General features: G+C 53.2%; 1 protein-coding gene across 2 annotated transcripts in view; it reads left to right on the top strand.

Moving 5' to 3' along the window:
• Positions 1-15,465: 15,465 nt before the first annotated feature.
• The window catches only part of SCUBE1 (signal peptide, CUB domain and EGF like domain containing 1), a 143,016-nt gene continuing 140,366 nt past the window's right edge, over positions 15,466-18,115 (top strand). For both annotated transcript variants that reach the window (XM_021668664.2, XM_021668663.2), the window contains exon 1: positions 15,466-15,553. In XM_021668664.2, the coding sequence (XP_021524339.2) occupies positions 15,466-15,553 (88 nt within the window). The remainder of the gene's footprint in view (positions 15,554-18,115) is intronic.

Genomic DNA, 18,115 nt, shown 5'->3' with positions numbered 1-18,115 from the left:
AACAGTAAAAGTCCCTAGCAGGCTTTTTTTTTGAGACAGAGTCTTGCTCTGTCCCCCAGGCTAGAGTGCAGTGACACAATCTCGGCTCAGTGCAACATCCACCTCCTGGGTTCAAGAGATTCTCTTACCTCAGCCTCCCAAGTAGCTGAGATTACAGGTGACTGCCACTGTGCCTCCCAAAGTGCTAGGATGACAGGCGTGAGCCTAGAACACAAATATGCTATGTCATGCCCTTGCCCCAAGCCCACCACTGCCAGGATAAACTGGGAATCCCCACCCACAGCTTCACCTCCAGGCCCAACACACTATTTGCCGTTCTTTCTGCTTCCCAGGATGTTTCACATCTATTCCTCTCCTTGGAATGTTCTTAGTCTCTAAGGTACCTGTCGAAATCCTACTCATCCCACAAAACCCCACTTACCCCTCTGGTGAAACTTCTAACACTTGCCTGTCCTGCTAAGTGGATGCCTCTCTCCTTTGTCGCAAAACTGCACATGTTGTGGACTTCAAATCCAGCCCCTATGTCTCCAAGAGGTGACATTCTGCTCATTTCTGTCCCCTAATATACTCTGAGCTCCTGGAGAGCAGAAGCCATGCCCAGAACAGTGCTTGGCATATAGTGGGTACTTGGTTAAATGTTTGTTGAATGACGAAGTGAATGTTTCTCTAAAAGAATGTCACCCAAAGAAAAGCACAGAGGTTTGATGATAGTTACTTTATTTGCACTGAGTTCTGTGGAATTGATTATCCAGGACCAGAAACCCAAAGAGGAAATTAAGGCTTGGTCACTAGTTTGGCAAAGAAGACACTGCCAAAAATGCCATGTCCCTTAGGTGCTGGTTAGGTGGCATCCTTCAGCAAGTCCTTCCTGGGTAGGTCATGATGGCATCCCTTCCCCCATTCCCCATACCCTTGGGGGTGTGACATTCTCCCTGCAAGGCCCAGAGCCTATGCCACCTTCTCCTGGAAGCCCTCTGGGAGGCACACAGCAAGTTCGCAAAAGAGGTTTCCTTTTTTTTTTTTTTTTAATTTTGAGACGGAGTCTCGCTCTGTCACCCAGGCTGGAGTGCAGTCGCGCGATCTCAGCTCACTGCAACCTCTGCTTCCCAGGTTCAAGCGATTCTCCTGCCTCAGCCTCCCAAGTAGCTGGGATTACAGGCGCCCGCCACCACACTCAGCTAATTTTTGTATTTTTAGTAGAGACGGGCTTTCACCATGTTGGTCAGGCTGGTCTTGAACTCCTGACCTCAAGTCATTTGCCCGCCTTGGCCTCCCAAACAGGCTATCCTTTAATCAGTGAGGTGTCCACCTCCTTCCAGCAGATTTTGTGTTGCTTCAGTTATCCAGAGTCACAACCAATGACCTCTAAGCCGCTGGCTCATTTCACCCAGGCTGGCACTCTTCCTTACACATGTGTCTCTGGACTTATTCTATCCTGTCCATTAAGTTTATACCAGTATTTGTTGAGTGCCAGCTGTATGCCAAGGACCACGCCAGGAACTTTACATGTGTTATCTCTCCTTCATGAGCCCCAGTGATGGGAGTTTTTGTTTTGTATTCCTTTGGTTTGGTTTGGTTTGGTTGAGACAGAGTTTTACTCTCATTGCCCAGGCTGGAGTGCAATGGTACAATCTCGGCTCACTGCAACCTCCACCTCCCAAGCTCAAGCGATCCTCCTGCCTCAGCCTCCCGAGTAGCTGGGATTACAGGCATGCGCCACCACACCCGGCTAATTTTTTGTGTTTTTAACAGAGACAGAGTTTCTCCATGTTGGTCAGGCTGGTCTTGAACTCCTGACCTCAGGTGATCCACCCACCTCTGCCTCCCAAAGTGCTGGGATGACAGGCGTGAGCCACTGAGCCCAGCCGTGATGGGAGTTTTTTATTCTCATTTTTATATATGAGGAAGCCCAAGCTCAGAGAAGCTAAGTGACTTTCCTGAGGACACACAACTGTTTAAGCAGGCCCCTCCGGCTGGAATCTTGACTGCCTCCTGCAGAACTCCTTGCTGGCGTCTCCTTCTCCAGCCTCAGGTTGATCATGGGCAGGGGCCGGGTCTCTTCCTGTGCCTCTAGTGTCTGCCACAGAACCTGGAATGGAGTTCCTGCTTAGTCAGTTTCTTTCTACATGAAATGAATTATTTTCCATCTCTGCTGGGTACAATCCAACATCTGAATAGCTCTTTTTCTTTCTGTAATGACTCAGGTGGGACCAGCACAGCCTTGGGCGAGGGGGACTTAACTTTTCTTGGCCTCAATTTCTCCGTCTGCAAAATGAAGGATATGAGATTCCCAAGATCAGCCTTTGACTATGAGGATCAAACAGGCTGATGGATATGACTGAGTCTGGCAAACCGTGAAGTCCTGCACAAAGCCCATTGTCACTGTCACCGTGACCTCTCCCAACTGTATCACAAGCACCAAGCTAGTTATCAAAGAGCATAGCTGGCCTTGGGGGCAGAGAGCTCAAGCCCTTTGGTCAAGCTCGCCCCGGCTGGCCTTGACTCCCCAGCATTCCTCGGAGATAAGGCTGTCAGGCAATAGACCGTCAAGGCTTGTTGTGTGTGGGGTGCTGCGTCTGTCTACAGCCCAGCATGGGCAGCTGTGGGGAGACTTTTATCATGGCGATATTTGCACCCTCCTCCCCTTATGCTGGGCACAGACTTAGAATTGAACTAGACCTGTCTGGGCGTGGTGGCTCACGCCTATAATCCCAGCACTTTGGGAGGCCAAGGCGGGTGGATCATGAAGTCAGGAGTTCGAAACCAGCCTGGCCAATATGGGTAAACTCCGTCTCTACTAAAAATACAAAAATTAATTGGGTGTGGTGGCATGTGCTTGTGGTCCCTGCTACTCGGGAGGCTGAGGCAGGAGGGTTGCTTGAACCTGGGAGGCGGAGGTTACAGTGAGCCGAGATCATGCCGCTGCACTCCAGCCTGGGTGACAGAGTGAGACTCCATCTCCAAAAAAAAAAAAAAAAAAAAAAAAAAAAAAAAAGGAATTGAACTAGACCTAACCTGGGACCAGAGAAGGATTAGCATCTTCCATTCAAAACAGCAAACCGGGGCAAGGCCCCAGAGGATGGGAAAGCTGTGGATCACTGGGAGAGAGCCCGTAACTTCTTCCTGGATCCTGGGAGACCCCCCCGCCGGGATGTCACTGAGCAGCAGCACTGCTTCCTATTTCTGTGTCATCACTTCCACTAACTAACCTTAGGAAACATGTTTAAGGGGAATCCAGGCCATAGGGTCCTCCTGCGTTCATGGGATTCTCCCACCTTGGCCTCCCAAGTAGCTGGGACTACAGGCACATGCTACCACAGTGATTTATTTTATTTTATTTTTATTTGTATTTTTATTTTATATTTTGTATTTTTTTGTAGAGTCTCACCATGTGGCCCAGGCTGGTCTTGAACTCCTGGGCTCAAGCACTCCTCCTGCCTCAGCCTCCCAAAGTGCTGGGATTACAGGCGTGAGCCACCATATCCAGTCAAAAATCCAGGAAAATACCTATTTTCAGTACCTTCTCTGTTGGCCACTTGCTAGGCACTAAAAGAAGAAAAGAAGAAACTAGACTAGTGACCCCCTAAATTATTGATGCCCCCAAATTCATGAGGTGTTTTCTCTGTGCCTAGTATCAAGACTCCTGCCCCCATCTGCAGCCTCGAAGCCCCTGCCTGGCTTCCCAGGGGTGTCACCTCCTAGGAGGACAGTGTTGGTCTTGGGTTTAGAGAGCTGCTTGCACCCCAGAGGGTAGCATCCTTGGGCAAGGGCCCCAGGAAGAGTGCTAGGGAGTGACTACAAAGGGCAGGGGAAAGTGAGGAGGTGGAGAGGGCTCCATGGAGTTGAGAGTCACTTGAAGGTAAAGTTGACAGGACTTGATAACGTCTTTTTTTGTGTGTGAGACAGAGTCTCGCTCTTGTCCCCCATGCTGGAGTGCGGTGGCATGATCTCAGCTCACTGCAGCCTCCACCTCCTGGGTTCCAGCAATTCTTCTGCCTTAACCTCCCGGGTAGCTGGGATTACAGGTGCGCTACCACACCTGGCTAATTTTTGTATGTTTAGTAGAGACGGGGTTTCACCGTGTTGGTCAGGCTGGTCTCAAACTCTTGAACTCAGGTGATCGCCTGCCTCGGCCTCCCAGAGTGCTGGGATTACAGGAACTTTTAAATATTTTTGTAGAGATGAGGGTCTTGTTATGTTGCCCTCACTGGTCGGGGACTCCTGACCTGAAGCGATTTACCCACCTCAGCCTCCCAAAGCACTGGCATTACAGGCGTGAGCCACCATGCCTGGCAAAAATAAATAAAATTAAAAATCAAATAAAATTCTGAAGATGGATGACAGCGATAGTTGCACAGTGTGAATATACTTAATACCACTGAACTATACACTTAAAATGGTAAATTTTATGTTTTATATATATATATATATATGTATATGTTTTTACCACGATATTGTTTTTTTTCAGAAACAGGGTCTCTGTCACCCAGGCTGGAATGCTCTGGTGCCACCATAGCTCACTGCAGCCTCAAACTCCTAGGCTCTAGCGAGCCTCCTACTTCAGACTCCCGTGGGACTACAGGCACACACCACCACGCCCACCTAATTTTTAAATTTTTATGTAGAAATGAAGGTCTTGTTATGTTGCCCTGACTGGTCGGGAACTCCGGGCCTCAGGCGATTTATCCACCTCAGCCTCCCAAAGCACTGGCATTATAGGCATGAGCCACTGGGCCTGGCAAAAAATTGTTTTAAATTCATCAAACTATGTACTTTAAAAAAAAAAAAAACAAAAAAAAAAACAAAAAAAAAACAGAGTCTTGCTCTGCACCCAGGCTGCAGTGCAGGGCATGATCTCAGCTCACTGCAACCTCTGCCTCCCAGGTTCCAGCGATTCTCCTGTCTCAGCCTTCCAAGTAGCTGGGATTACAGGCACATGCCACCATGCCCAGCTAATTTTTGTATTTTTAGTAGAGACAAAGTTTCACTATGTTGGCCAGGATATTCGTGATCTCTCAACCTCGTGATCCACCCTCGTTGGCCTCCCAAAGTGATGGGATTGCAGGCATGAGCCACCAAGCCCAGCCTAAACGATGCACTTAAATGGTACATTTTACCATCTGTAAAGTATGTCTCTATAAATATAATCTAAATAATATAAAAAATAAATAAACATAGAGGCCAGAAAAATATGCTGTATGTGCAATGTGGTCTTAGTTTTATTTTTTAAAATGTATATGCTCACGGATAGCAGAATGTTAATTAACATCCTCTCTTCGTCTTTTTTTTTGTGTGTGTGACAGAGTCTTGCTCTGTCACCCAGGCTGGAGTGCAGTGGCACGATTTCAGCTCACTGCAATCTCCGCCTCCCAGGTTCAAGAGACTCTCGTGCCTCAGCCTCCCGAGTAGCTGGTACTACACACGCTCTTGAGTCATATCTATATTGAACAGATACAGCTTTTTTTAAATTGGAAAAATCTTACTTTTTGTGTACAAGGTGTTCTTGCACAGATCAGCATTTGCAGGGGAAAGCAGGCGAGGGCACACTTATGCCTGCATCAAAACACACTGCATTCATTCATTCATTCACACCCCCTCCTCTGCTCCCCACCATGCTATTTAAATAATGTTGGCAGCACCATCATCCTGGGAGAGGGAGTTTGGTGTAGGGTCCAGTGTACAATTTTTTTTTAGCAATAAAAAAAAAAAAAGATTCTAAGAGAATTTTGAAGATCAAGTCTGTAACTCCTTGAGGCAGACTTCCAGCCACTCTCGGCATGCTGGTGCTGTTTGATTTTGATTTTCGGGTCTGATACAAGCGTCAGCTCCTGGGAGTGACCTCGGATGATGCCCCCCACTCCACCACACCTCCATGCCGGATGGCACCAGCCTACTTCAGTTCTCTGCAAAGCGTTGGTCACTGAGTTAGGCTTGTCTTGTTTCTCATTTTGTTTCTTGCTTGTTTATCTGTCTGCTGTCCCCAGCTGGACTGTAAGCCCCATGAAGGCAGCCCCCTCACTGCCATATCCCCAACCGTCAAAAGAGTGTCTGTACAGAGCATCTTTTCAATGAATGGCTGCCTCATGTTCAGTGCCTAGGCTGTTTTACAAAAGTGATCTTATCACTCAGGCTCAGCTTGGGTGCCTTGTTTTCGGGCACCAGCCCCTGTGCTGAGCCCCAACTGTGCCCTGCTTGCCCTTCCGCCATGGGCACTGGGAGAGAGTTGAAACCCGGAACCTGCCGGCTAGTCCATGTCTCCTGCTTAGGTCGAAATGCCATGGCATACCCAGTATGCAGGTTAGTTAGACATCCTGGACACCTAGTATCCTTTCCAGATGGCAACCCAAGCCCTTAGAAGTGAACACGTGACTGGCTGAGCCATTCATTGTAATCTACCTCCCAGCCATAGAGACAGTGTGAGTTTCATGCTCACACTGCAAGGTCAACATTCTTAGCTCAGTTTTTGTTTTGTTTTGTTTTTGTTTTTTGAGACAGAATTTCACTCTGTTGCCCAGGCTGGAGTTCAGTGGCGTGATCTCAGCTCACTACAACCTCTGCCTCCCAGGTTCAAGCGATTCTCCTGCCTCAACCTCCCAAGTAGCTGGGACTACGGGTGTGCGCTACCACGCCCAACTAGTTTTTGTATTTTGGGTAGAGACGGGGTTTCACCATATTGGTCAAGCTTGTGTCTAACTCCTGACCTTAGGGGATCCAACCACCTCGGCCTTCTAAAGTGCTGGGATTACAGGCGTGAGCCATCGTGCCCTGCCACTTAGCTCAGTTTTACAGATGAGTATATTGAGTCACAGAGAGGCACCATGGTTTGCCCAAGGCCACACAGTAAGTGTGTTCTGATCTGCCAGGTTCCTGCCCTTCCTCTTCACCTCTTCATCTAAGTCTTATGTGCTTAGATGGAGTGGAGCATCTAAGACTGCAGGACGGAAGGAGGATGGAGGAACCCTGGCCAAGGAATCGGGAGCCCACAGCTCCTTCCAACCCCAGTGGTGATTGACTGGGTGACTGAGGGCAGCACTTCCCATTCATTCATTCAACCATTCATTCCACAAGTAGTCAAGGAACTCCAGTTCTTGCTGCTGTTGGAATAGTCATGGAATTGTCACAGCTGGATAAATAGAATGTGAACAAGAAATCATGGGTTTTTTGTTACAAAGGAAAGAGTAGGAGCATTTTTGACTGACTCAATCGACTATCACGGTTATATCTGTTTGAGTGGCAGAGTATGCAGTACCTAAGAGCCATTAGTACCTAAGTTTGACGCATGGTTCTGCTGTGTGACCTTGGGCAAGTCACTTAACCTCTCTGTGCCACATTCCACACCTGTAAATGGTGATAATAGCACCTACCTCATCTAGTGCCTATAGGATTGTAATATATGTAAAGTGTTTAGGACAAGGGCTGGCCTGTATGTTATTTGTCATTGGTGTCATTTCACAGAGGCACCCCCACCCCACCTTGCACAACGATTGAGCAGGACTATTTTGGCTGCAACTGACAGAAACCAACATAAGTGTCTTAAGAGCAGAAGAGATGGCTCAACCAGGGCCTCAAACAATGTCACATGCCTCCTTTCCCCTCCTCTAATTTCTCTCTCTCTTCTCTTTCCCTCTCCAACTCCCCTCTCCGCTTCTCTCTGACTGGTGGACCTGTTCTCCCAGGAAGCTGTCCGCACAATGGTAGGACCACGGTGACAGGCAGCTCTGGACACCTGTCCTTACTGCTTTGTGCCCACACAGGAATGAAGACACCCCCCAACCAGCTCCACCTAGAGAAGCCCAGGGAAGGCATCTCCCTGGTGTGGCCCCATTGTGTGTCCCTGTCTCTATGGCTGGGAGGTAGATTACAATGAATGGCTCAGCCAGTCACGTGTTCACTTCTAAGGGCTTGGGTTGCCATCTGGAAAGGATACTAGGTGTCCAGGATGTCTAACTAACCTGCATACTGGGTATGCCATGGCATTTCGACCTAAGCAGGAGACATGGACTAGCCGACAGGTTCCGGGTTTCAACTCTCTCCCAGTGCCCATGGCGGAAGGGCATGCAGGGCACAGTTGGGGCTCAGCACGGGCTGGTGCCCGAAAACAAGGCACCCAAGCTGAGCCTGAGTCTGCCTGCCAGGGGCAGGGGATGGGGAAGGGCATGCAAGAAGAGGGAAAATCCACTCGATCCTCTGAGCTATAGCTTAGAGGTGTGCAGCAGCATGGGGTAGAGATGAAGCGTGGGATCTACCAGACAGGGGTGAGGATGGAGAGGCCAACAGAGCACCATCTCCAAAGGTCTTGAGTGGATTTTGTCCTACAGGCGGCAAGGACTGGCAAGGTCAGGCCAGCCCTTTGAGAGCTGCCTCTAGCTACTCTGGTGTTATGAATTTGAGCCTCCATGGGTGAGAGCCGGTGCCAGTGGGCAAGGGGATGGAGAGGAGAGGTTATGGACGCAGTACTGACAGCGGGTAGGGAGTGGAGAGAGGAGAGGAGAGATGAGAGGTTCTCCCACCCCAGCTGGGACTCCTGAAAGAAGCATGCTTGGGCAGGAGGAGCTGAAGGTCCATTTGGTGGACTTCGGGTGCCGGAGAGGGGTCCAGATGGATGTGTCCAAGGGGCAGCGGATCTGTGAGGCTGGGCCTCAGTTGCCCCAGCTGTCAAATGAAGAGCATAGGCTAGACCATCACGAAAATTCATCTGCAGCTTTTCCTGTCGATGTGTCCATGAACTTGCAGTCACGAGGTGATGGGTAGAGAGGAGCCTGGTACGCTGCAAGGCTCCACACAGCGCGGCTGCAAGAGAAGAGTGGCTAGTCCTCCAGCTCCCGCTAGGAGACTCCGGGAAGTCCTTCTTGGTGTTGTTCCATTTCTTGTGTCTCCTTCGCATGTGGGAGGGTGGTTCCAACAGATTCGGGGACTGTTAGAAAGATGACAGAACATAAAATTGAGTCATCCCTACAACCAACCCTGTGAATTATAAACTGGGCCAATTTGACCACAGTATTAGTCTGTTCTTGCATTGCTAGAAAGAACTACCTGAGACTGGGTAATTTATAAAGAAAAGAGGACTCATAGTTCTGCAGGCTGTACAGGAAGCATGGCTAGGAAGGCCTCAGGAAACTTACAATCATGGTGGAAGGCAAATGGGAAGCAGGGTCATCTCACATGGCAGGAGCAGGGGGAAGAGTGCAAGGGGCAGGTACTACACACTTTTTTGTTTTTTTGGAGACGGAGTCTCTCTCTGTCACTCAGGCTGGAGTGCAGTGGTGCGATCTCGGCTCACTGCAACCTCCGTCTCCTGGTTTCAAGTGATTCTCCTGCCTCAGCCTCCCGAGTAGCTGAGACTACAGGCATGTGCCACTATGGCCAGCTAATTTTTTGTATTTTTAGTAGAGATGGGGTTTCACCATGTTAGCCAGGATGGTTTCGATCTCCTTACCTTGTGATCTGCCTGCCTTGGCCTCCCAAAGTGCTGGGATTACAGCACATTTTTAGACAACCGGATCTTGTGGGAACTCACTCACTATCACGAGAACAGCAAGGGAGAAATCTGCCCCCGTGATCCAATCACCTCCCATCAGGCCCTTCCTCTTCCCACACTGGAGATTACAACTGGACATGGGATTTGGGTGGTAATATGGTTGGGCTCTGTCCTCCCACCCAAATCTCATCTTGGATGGTACTCCCATAATTCCCACATGTTGTGGGAGGGACCTGGTGGGAGATAATTGAATCATGGGGGTGGTTCCCCCCATATTGTTCTCATGGTAGTGAATAAGTCTCAAGAGATCTGATGGATTTATCAGGGGTTTCCGCTTTTGCATCTTTCTCATTCTCTCTTTCCGTGCTGCCATCCATGTAAGACAGGACTTGCTCCTCCTTGCCTTACACCATGGTTGGGAGGCTTCCCCAGCCACGTGGAACTGTAAGTCCAATGAAACCTCTTGCTTTTGTAAATTGCTCATTCTCAGGTATGTCTTTATCAGCAGCATGAAAACGGACTAATGCAGGTGGGAACACAAATTCAAACCGTATCAGCCACTACGTGAAAACCACTTTTCTCAATATCTCAACTAAGAAAGTAAAACCTGAAGCATTACAACCAGGAGCATCCTACCACCCCACACCCCTCAGCCCTTTGAGTCTCTGAGTCTGTTTCATTAAAGAAGAATGGTAAAGAGTGTGACGTGGGGGGTCACACAGACCTGGGTTCAAACCCCACCTTTGCCACTTGCTGGCACTGGGATACTGGGCAGGCAGCCTGAGTCCCCATCTCTGCAGGTGTGAAGTAGAGATGGCTTCACAGGCTTAAAAGATATAATGCCTGGGACATCTCAGCAGAGTGCCTGGTACATATAACGCTCAACACATGTCAGCTATTCTTACCCCTCGGGAAGAAAGTAGCAGTGACAGATCAGAATATGCTGAGTGATGCAACTCAGGTGGGATGGTTCAGAATCTGGAACATGGGTTCCTGGAACTAAGACCCTCACTTTGACAGGTCAGGCCAAGAGATGGGCCTGTGTGGCCAAAGGTCATTTAGGGGTAAAAAGAAAAGTCTACCCTTGAAGGTCTAAAAATGTGTGCAACCACAGGAGGCTATTATGCAATTTCACTTTTAATTTTTAAAAAGATACCTGGAAGCAGTGGCTTATGCCTATAATCCCAGCACTTTGGGAGGCCGAAGTGGGCAGATTGCCTTAGCTCAGGAGTTCAAGACCAGCCTGGGAAACATGGTGAAACCCTGTCTCTACTTAAAAAAAAAAAAAAAAAAAAAACAGAAAAAAAGCCTGGTGGGGGCATGCCTGTAATCTCAGCTACTCAGGAGGCTGAGGCACGAAAATCACTTGAAACCAGGAGGCAGAGGTCACCCGAGATTGTGCCATTGCACTCCACCCTGGGTGACAGAGCCAGACTCTGTCTCAAAAAAAAGAAATGAAAGAAAGGAAGACAAGAGCATCTGAAGGAATAAAGGTGGAGACTTGCCATCTATGTAATAACATTTTATGCTTGCAGGGAACTTTGTTTTCTGAAAGAACTTCCACAACTGTTATTAAGCAAGGGAATTCTTCAATAGGGAGTTTTTAAAATGTAAGATTTTTTTTTTTTTTTGAGACAGAGTTTCATTCTTGTTGCCCGGGCTGGAGTGCAATGGCACAGTCTTGGCTCACCACAACCTCTGCCTCCTGAGTTCAAGCAATTCTCCTGCCTCAGCCTCCCGAGTAGCTGGGATTACAGGCATGTGCCACCATGTCCCATGTCCGGCTAATTTTGTATTTTTAGTAGAGATGGGTTTCTCCATGTTGGTCAGGCTGGTCTCGAACCCCCAACCTCAGGTGATCCACCCGCCTCAGCTTCCCAAAGTGCTGGGATTACAGGCGTGAGCCACTGCACCGGCCAAGATGTTCTTAACTGGTTGTATATTACTACTGTCTGCTACTATCAGTAAGAGGATCAGTACTAGCAGTAGTGATAGTAGTAGTGAGAATAATCATCTAATAACAATCATAATCATGGTCCTAAGGGCTTTATGTACAAAATCTCAACGAATCCTCCCCACAGGTGAGTGAAAAACACCAGCTAGCATCACTCTCATGTTACTGATGAGAAACCTGAGGTTTGGAGAGGTTCCACACCATTTCTGCTGTGTTGAATCTTCCCGACAACTCTAAGAGGTGGGTCACCTATACAGAGGAGGAACCTGAACCCACAGAGGTGTCAACAGATTTAGCCAAGGTTACTGGGTGTGGTCTGGAGGCAGACCTCCTGGGTGCAGGGCCTCTGACTTTCCCATTGCTGAGCACTGGAGTCAGCCACTGGAGTTGGGTCCAAGAGAGTGTGCCTGGAAGGAAGGAAGAGAAGAGCTCACCTCCTCTGCCTCCTCTTCCACTTAGACCTGTGTGAGGTGTCACCAGGGGGAGCCAAAGGGCCCCAGGTCGGCCGCTCTGGGCCCCTGAGGACTGCCATCCTGCTGGCTGGACCAGCATCCCCCAGCGCAACAGAGGTGGTGGTGGACAGGATGGAGTAGGCAGTTGGATTCACTCTGAAGGTCCCATCAAATAGACAAATATTTGGCTCAAATTCTCCTCTGGCTTCTTGCTCCTTTTCCCCAGAGTGATAAGAATTACCAGTTAAATGATGTCCATCTTGTTTCTTTGTTCATTCATTCGTTCATTCAACAATAATTTCTTCGGTCCCAACTAGGAGCTGTGACCTCAGATATAGATCAGTTGTGAGCCCTGCCCTCAAGAGCCCCATCTAGGAGGAGACGGATATAAAACCCAGGGCGAACTGGGCTCTGATGAGGCAACTGCAAGGGACTGTGGGAGCCCAAAGGAGGCCCCACACCCAGCTGGGGGCAGGGGGCAGGGTGTGGGCAGAAGAGGAGGTGGGGGTGCCTTAGAGAAGGGCAACCAAAGGTGGTCCTGGTAGGGTGAGGGATGCAGGCTCTGGGGTGTGAAAAATAGGACTTGTGTGAGGTTCCCTTTGCAGCAGTTTGGTGAGGCCGGGACTGCTGCAGAGGGGCAAGTGGTGCCTTGTTTGCCATGCAGAGAACACGCAGGTCATTTGGAGGTGACAGGAGCCATAGTGTGCTCCCTGCCAAGGTCACTGTGCAATTCAGCAGCCTTCAGCCTCCACTGTCCCAGCTTGGTATCGAGAGGTTCCAAGTCATCCCTTGCTGGAGGCCTGGCTGTGGGTTCCCACCTGCCAGCCCATCCCATTTCAAAACAGGCTCATCTGTTTCTACAGGCAGCCCTCCAGCACATCACTGTCATGTGCCTACAGTGCTCTGCAGTTTTCAGATGCTTCCAGAACATTCTCTGGCTCACTTGTTCAGTCCTCACCTTCTCTCGTGGACCTTGGTGGACTCTCTGTTGGTCCTTCTTGTCCATTAGGCAAATCTCTTTATGCTCTGTGTCCAGCCCAGGTCACCTACCCTAAGAGGCCTCCCTGATGGCTCCCAGGAGCAGAAGTGCCCTCCTCTGTCTCTGCCCCACAGGCCACCTCCTTTTTGCACCTGTGAGGGGCTTACAGGTGTGTCTTCTCTCCATTTCCCTCCTCCTCTGCTTGTTGACTCCTCCACGTAGACAAGCTCCTGGAAGGAAGCACTTTCTGTCTGCACACCTTAGAGGATGTTAATTCACCAGCAAACTTGACCTGAGCAATCACTTGAGGGCAGGCTGGGACTAATAGTACGAGGGAGAGCTACCTCTGGGCTGTGGGGTCACAGAGTAACCTGCCTCCATTCACACCTGGATTTGTGGGGTCAGAGCCTGGAAGAAGGTTCTCCTGCTGCCATCAAGCTTGAGGGGCACCTGGCCAGGGCTGGGGGTCCCTAATGACCAGGAACATTCAAGGCCATTGTTTCCAGTAGCTCAGAGCCCCCTGGAGGAACCTCCCCACCACCTCACACTGCTTGCCCTGTTCCCCAAAGCACCAGACGATATGTGGTTCTGAGGGAACTCCCCACCCCCTGCAGAAACTCAAAGCCACACAATTGACAAGGAGACAAAATAAAGCCTGTCAACAGCATCTCCCAACTTAAACCAGCAGCCAGCAGCAGCCGTGCAGACCAAAACATCTCGAGCGATGGGGTAGGGGCTCGGTGGAGACAGGAAGCAGCATGTCCTTCTTCCTTGGGCCTTTCTGGCCCCCTAACACCTCCCATCCCCATGTAGGGGACCCCTTGTCTCGGTCACCAGGACAGTGCCACAAACTGACAGGAAGTCAGATGGGAGTGAGAGCTGGCTGCACACAGATCTAACCTTCCAGGGCTGAGGAGTTCATCTACAGCAGGTCGGATGAGTGTGTGAAGACGTATGTGTGAGTGTGTGCGTGCTGGAGGGTGTGAGGGTGTGTGTGAGGCTGTGTCTGATTGCATGTGTCTGCATGTGTGTGTGTATGTGTGATGGTGTGTGTGTGTGTGTGTGCATGTGTGTGTGTTGGGGACAGGAAAGGGAGCTGGTGTGGAGGGTCTGAAACTGGTGCAGGTCGAGTGGACAAAAAAGAGAAAAGTGTTGTCTTTGAGTCGGGGCTGGAGAGCAGGAGAAGAAAAAAGGAGCTCTTATTGGTGGTTGTCAAGGAGATGGGCCTTGGGGTTTGCTGAACTTTTTTCCCTTAAAGCATCCTGCCCGGAGCTGAGAGGGGCCATTTATTTCCAGCCGTGCCTCCCTCCCAGGCGGGGTGGGACCAGACCCTAGCCCGAACCTCGCCAGGCGTCAGGTGTAGACCCCAGGCCAGGCCAGAGCCCTTCCAGGGTCTTCCGACCGCAATGCCCGCCCCGCCCCTCCTCCTGGCCCCTCTGGGTCTGTCACTGGGGAGGCCCCGGCCTCGCATTCCCGGCCGCGAACTTCGCAGGCCGAGGTCAGCCCCATGCGGGGCCTCGTCCGGGACCCGCCGCCTAGGGGCATTGTCCACCCTGGGCGCCCCGTTCCAGACGCGGGTCCGGCGGCCGCCTCCCGACGAGCGCACTGACCGGCCACTGTCCTTCGGCAAGTGCTAAAAAGTTGGTTTGTCTGCATGTTCTCACTCAGGCGGGTGTTGAACAATGAGAACACATGGACACAGGGAGGGGAGCATCACACACTGGGGTCTGTCGGGGGAAATAGGGGAGGGAAAGCGGGGGTGGGGAGTTGGGGAGAGAAAGCATGGGGAGAAATGCCAGATATAGGTGAAGGGGAGGAAGGCAGCAAATCACACTGCCACGTGTGTACTATGCAACAATCTTGCATGTTCTTCACATGTACCCCAAAACCTAAAATGCAATAAAAAAAAAAAAGTTGGTTTGTTCTGAAGGTGAATGTTCAAGCGATCTGCACGCGTTTCCCCGTTCGGTTCGCTCGCTGCTGCCTCGCCCGCGCTCGGCCCCCAGTAGGTGCTCAGGAAACGTCCAGTGAACCGCGGCGCGGATGAGTCTGCTCTGCGCGCGGGCGCATTTCCCTGCAAACGGGTGGCGGGCGACCTCGCAGGACCCCCGGCTCCCAGGATCCCCGCCCCAGAGGGTGCGGCCGGGAGGGAATGGGCTGCCCCAGTCGGGGGGCGTCCACCCTGGACGGCTAGGGCCGGGGGGCCAGGGGCAGGGGAGGGCGCAGCCTCCGAGCAGCCCCAGCCTGGCCGAGACCCCTCGCCCGCAGCCCCGCGAGCCGGCCGGCCGGCCGGGCTCCCACCCTCACCCCCCACCTGCCGACCGCCCCAGGGGAGGGGCCCCCGAGGACGCCCTCGCCCCCCTCTCTCCCTCCACCGCGGGCCGGCGGCCGCCCCCATTGGCCGGCCCTGCGCGACGCCCCGCCCCCCGGCGCCGCTGGCCAATGAGCGCGCGCTGTCAGCTCGTCAGCCGGGCAGGCTGGGCGGCTCGGGAGCCCGAGCAGTGGCGGAGCGGCGAGCTGCGAGCAGCGCCTGCGGGAGCGGCCGGTCGGTCGTGTCCCCGCGCCCCGCACGCCCGCACGCCCGGCCGGGCCCGCATTGAGCATGGGCGCGGCGGCCGTGCGCTGGCACTTGTACGTGCTGCTGGCCCTGGGCGCGCGCGGGCGCCTGGCGGGGGGCAGCGGGCTCCCAGGTAAGCCCCGACCCGGGTTGGGGGGAGGTGGCGGGCGCGGGGGGGCGCGGGCGGCCGAGGCGCCGTCCGGGAGGCTCCTTCCCCGCGCATCCCGAGCTCGCACCGCGCGGGCCCGCGCAGCCCCCCACCTCTTTCCAAAGTAACTTCTGGGGCCGGCCCGGGGCGCCCCCTCCCCACAGCCCGGGCGGCCGGGGCTCCTGAGCCCAGCGGGGCGGGGGCGGGTTGGTCGGGGCCCCTGGAGGGGAAATACGAGCGCGAGAGCGAGGAAGAAAGGCGGCGGCTCCCGGGGGCCCGGCGTGCGGACCGGGGCGGGGTTGGATCCCGAGCGCAGAGGGGGCGCTCCTCCCGGGAGAGGGGGCGCGGAGCGGGGCGGGGCGGGGCGGGCGGAGGGGACATGCCGGGAGGTGAACGGGGAAAGGGACGGACCGAGGGACAGGGACGGGGCAGGAGGTGCGGGACAGACGGACAGAAGAACCGGCGCAGAGGGAGCAGAGACAAAAGGACGCAGGAGGAGGCCCGGAGAAAAGACCGACGCGGAAGGGTGGAGAGGAGGCCCGCGCGGCCCGGGGAAGGAGGGGACCCGAGGGAGGGAGGAGGCGGCCCAGGGACCAGGAGGAATCAAGAGGGACGAGGGACGGTCCCACCGATAAGGGAGAGAGGAGGAGACGCGGGACAGATGGACGCCAGAGAAAGACGGAGTGAGGAGGGGCAGCGGAGGGAGACTGGGAAAGAGAGAGGGACGGAGATGCCTGGAAAACCGTGGACGACGGACCGTCTGACAGGACGGGGAGGAGAGACAGAGGGAAGGAAAGCAGAGGAGACAGAGGGACAGACACGGGGAGGAGAGTCCGGACTCGGGACGTCGGTGGAGCAGACTCAGGAGGGGGAGGGGAGGCCCGGAGGCCACAGGTCCAGCCCCTTGGCTTTCACGGGGACTCCCTCTACGTCCCACCGGTCCCCTCCTCTCTGGCTGTCTGCAGCGGCTTCCCGAAAAGCTGGAGTCACATTCTCTCCTCTGCGTCATCAGAGGCGCTTCCTCCGGTGCTCTGCTGGGAGCGGGGGCAGGGGGAGGGTTCTGCACTTTCTTCCCGGCTCCCTGAAGTCTGGTTTGGGTGACTAAGGTCTGTTCCTGGTGGTCGCGCGTGCCCAGAGTGGGGATGCTGGGCCAGTGAGACTCCTCCACAGCAACACCTCTCCTGGAAGCCCAGCCGTGCTGCCCCATCCCCCTTGTGGGTGCCTCTCTCAAGCTTTGGGGTCCCTCACCTCTGAGTGACTGTTCCTGGGTGTGCCTGTCCCCACCTGTGTCCCTCCTCTGTGTCTGCCTCTGTCTCCTCCCCCACCCTCTCAGTGGAAGCCCTGTGACTGTGAAACTCCAGCAGCCTGTCCCCAGCATAAGCAAACCAGAGTCAAAGGGAGCTCCCTTTGACTCCGGTGCTGGGAGGGCTGGGCCACCCGGCATGGGAGTCTCCAGCCCAGACAGGAGCCGGAGCTGGCAGAGGACCAGTGGGGACAAGTGGCTCCTCCCCCTCTCTCCTCAAACTCCCATGCCCTCTCCACACCGAGAACACCCAAATGTTTAAAGGTGCATTGGGAGCTAGCTTCACCCACCCTCATCCACGTCCATCTATTTCCATCCCAATGAAGACACCGGGCTAGGGGGGAGATTGGGGGTGGGGGCACGAGGGGCTCCCACCCCTCATTCCCATACACTGGTCCCAGGGAAGTGGGAAGAGCCATATCTGTGGCCTGCCACCCCTGCTGGTCCTGTCTCAGACGTGACACCAGTCCTCCCGAACAGAAGCATGGAGATGGGCCCTCTCTGACCTCTGGTTCCCAGCCCTAGAGGCAGTGCCACCCCTGCACAGGAGTCCCTCTGTTGACACTTTCCCAGAAGGTGCTCATGGATGTTCCTGCTGGACCAGCCATCCAGTTGCCGGCTGGGTCCCCTCCAGTCCCTGCCTCCTGGTCCCCTTTCCACTCCCCCTGGGCAGTTGTCAAGGACAGGCTGCCCACCTGAGCAGATGCAGCCCCCCTGAAAAGTGATACCACCTGCCGTGTGTGTGCAGGGTGGCCATGCTGTTGTGTATCTGTTTGATGCCTCTCTTCCTTCAGGGGTGCAAAGGAGACTTGGGGGCTGGGGCAAAGAAGGAGGACCCCTAGGGGGCATGGATCTCATAGGCCCCACTGGCAGATTTCAAACCCAGATATTATCCAGGGGAGAAATTTAGGCACTCATGGGGACCCAACAATCTAAGGTGAGATCAGAGGCATGAAGAGATGGGGACATTCTGAGCTCACCCCTGGGGGGGCTGCCCTCATGGCTGCTGCTGAAAGTTCCTCGTGCTGCACTCCTGGGTCCTTCTGTCTGTCTGTCATCCATCTGCATTTCATGCATTGCTAGCTAGAAGTCACATGGCACATAGGAAAGCTCATTCTGTGTCTGAGTCCATTCTCTGCCCCAGTGAGCTACTGATCCATGACAGATCCCACCTGGGCCTCAGTTTCCTTATCTATAACCTGAGGAATTAACCTGGATTATAGCTACAGCTCTGACTGTGCTGA

The sequence above is a fragment of the Aotus nancymaae genome, unplaced genomic scaffold (genome assembly GCF_030222135.1).
Source record: "Aotus nancymaae isolate 86718 unplaced genomic scaffold, 86718_ANA_hifiasm-v0.15.2.pri h1tg000076l, whole genome shotgun sequence".
Lineage (NCBI taxonomy): Eukaryota > Metazoa > Chordata > Mammalia > Primates > Aotidae > Aotus > Aotus nancymaae.
Note: the sequence above shows the minus strand (reverse complement) of the source record. Positions and strands in the feature narration are given on the sequence as shown.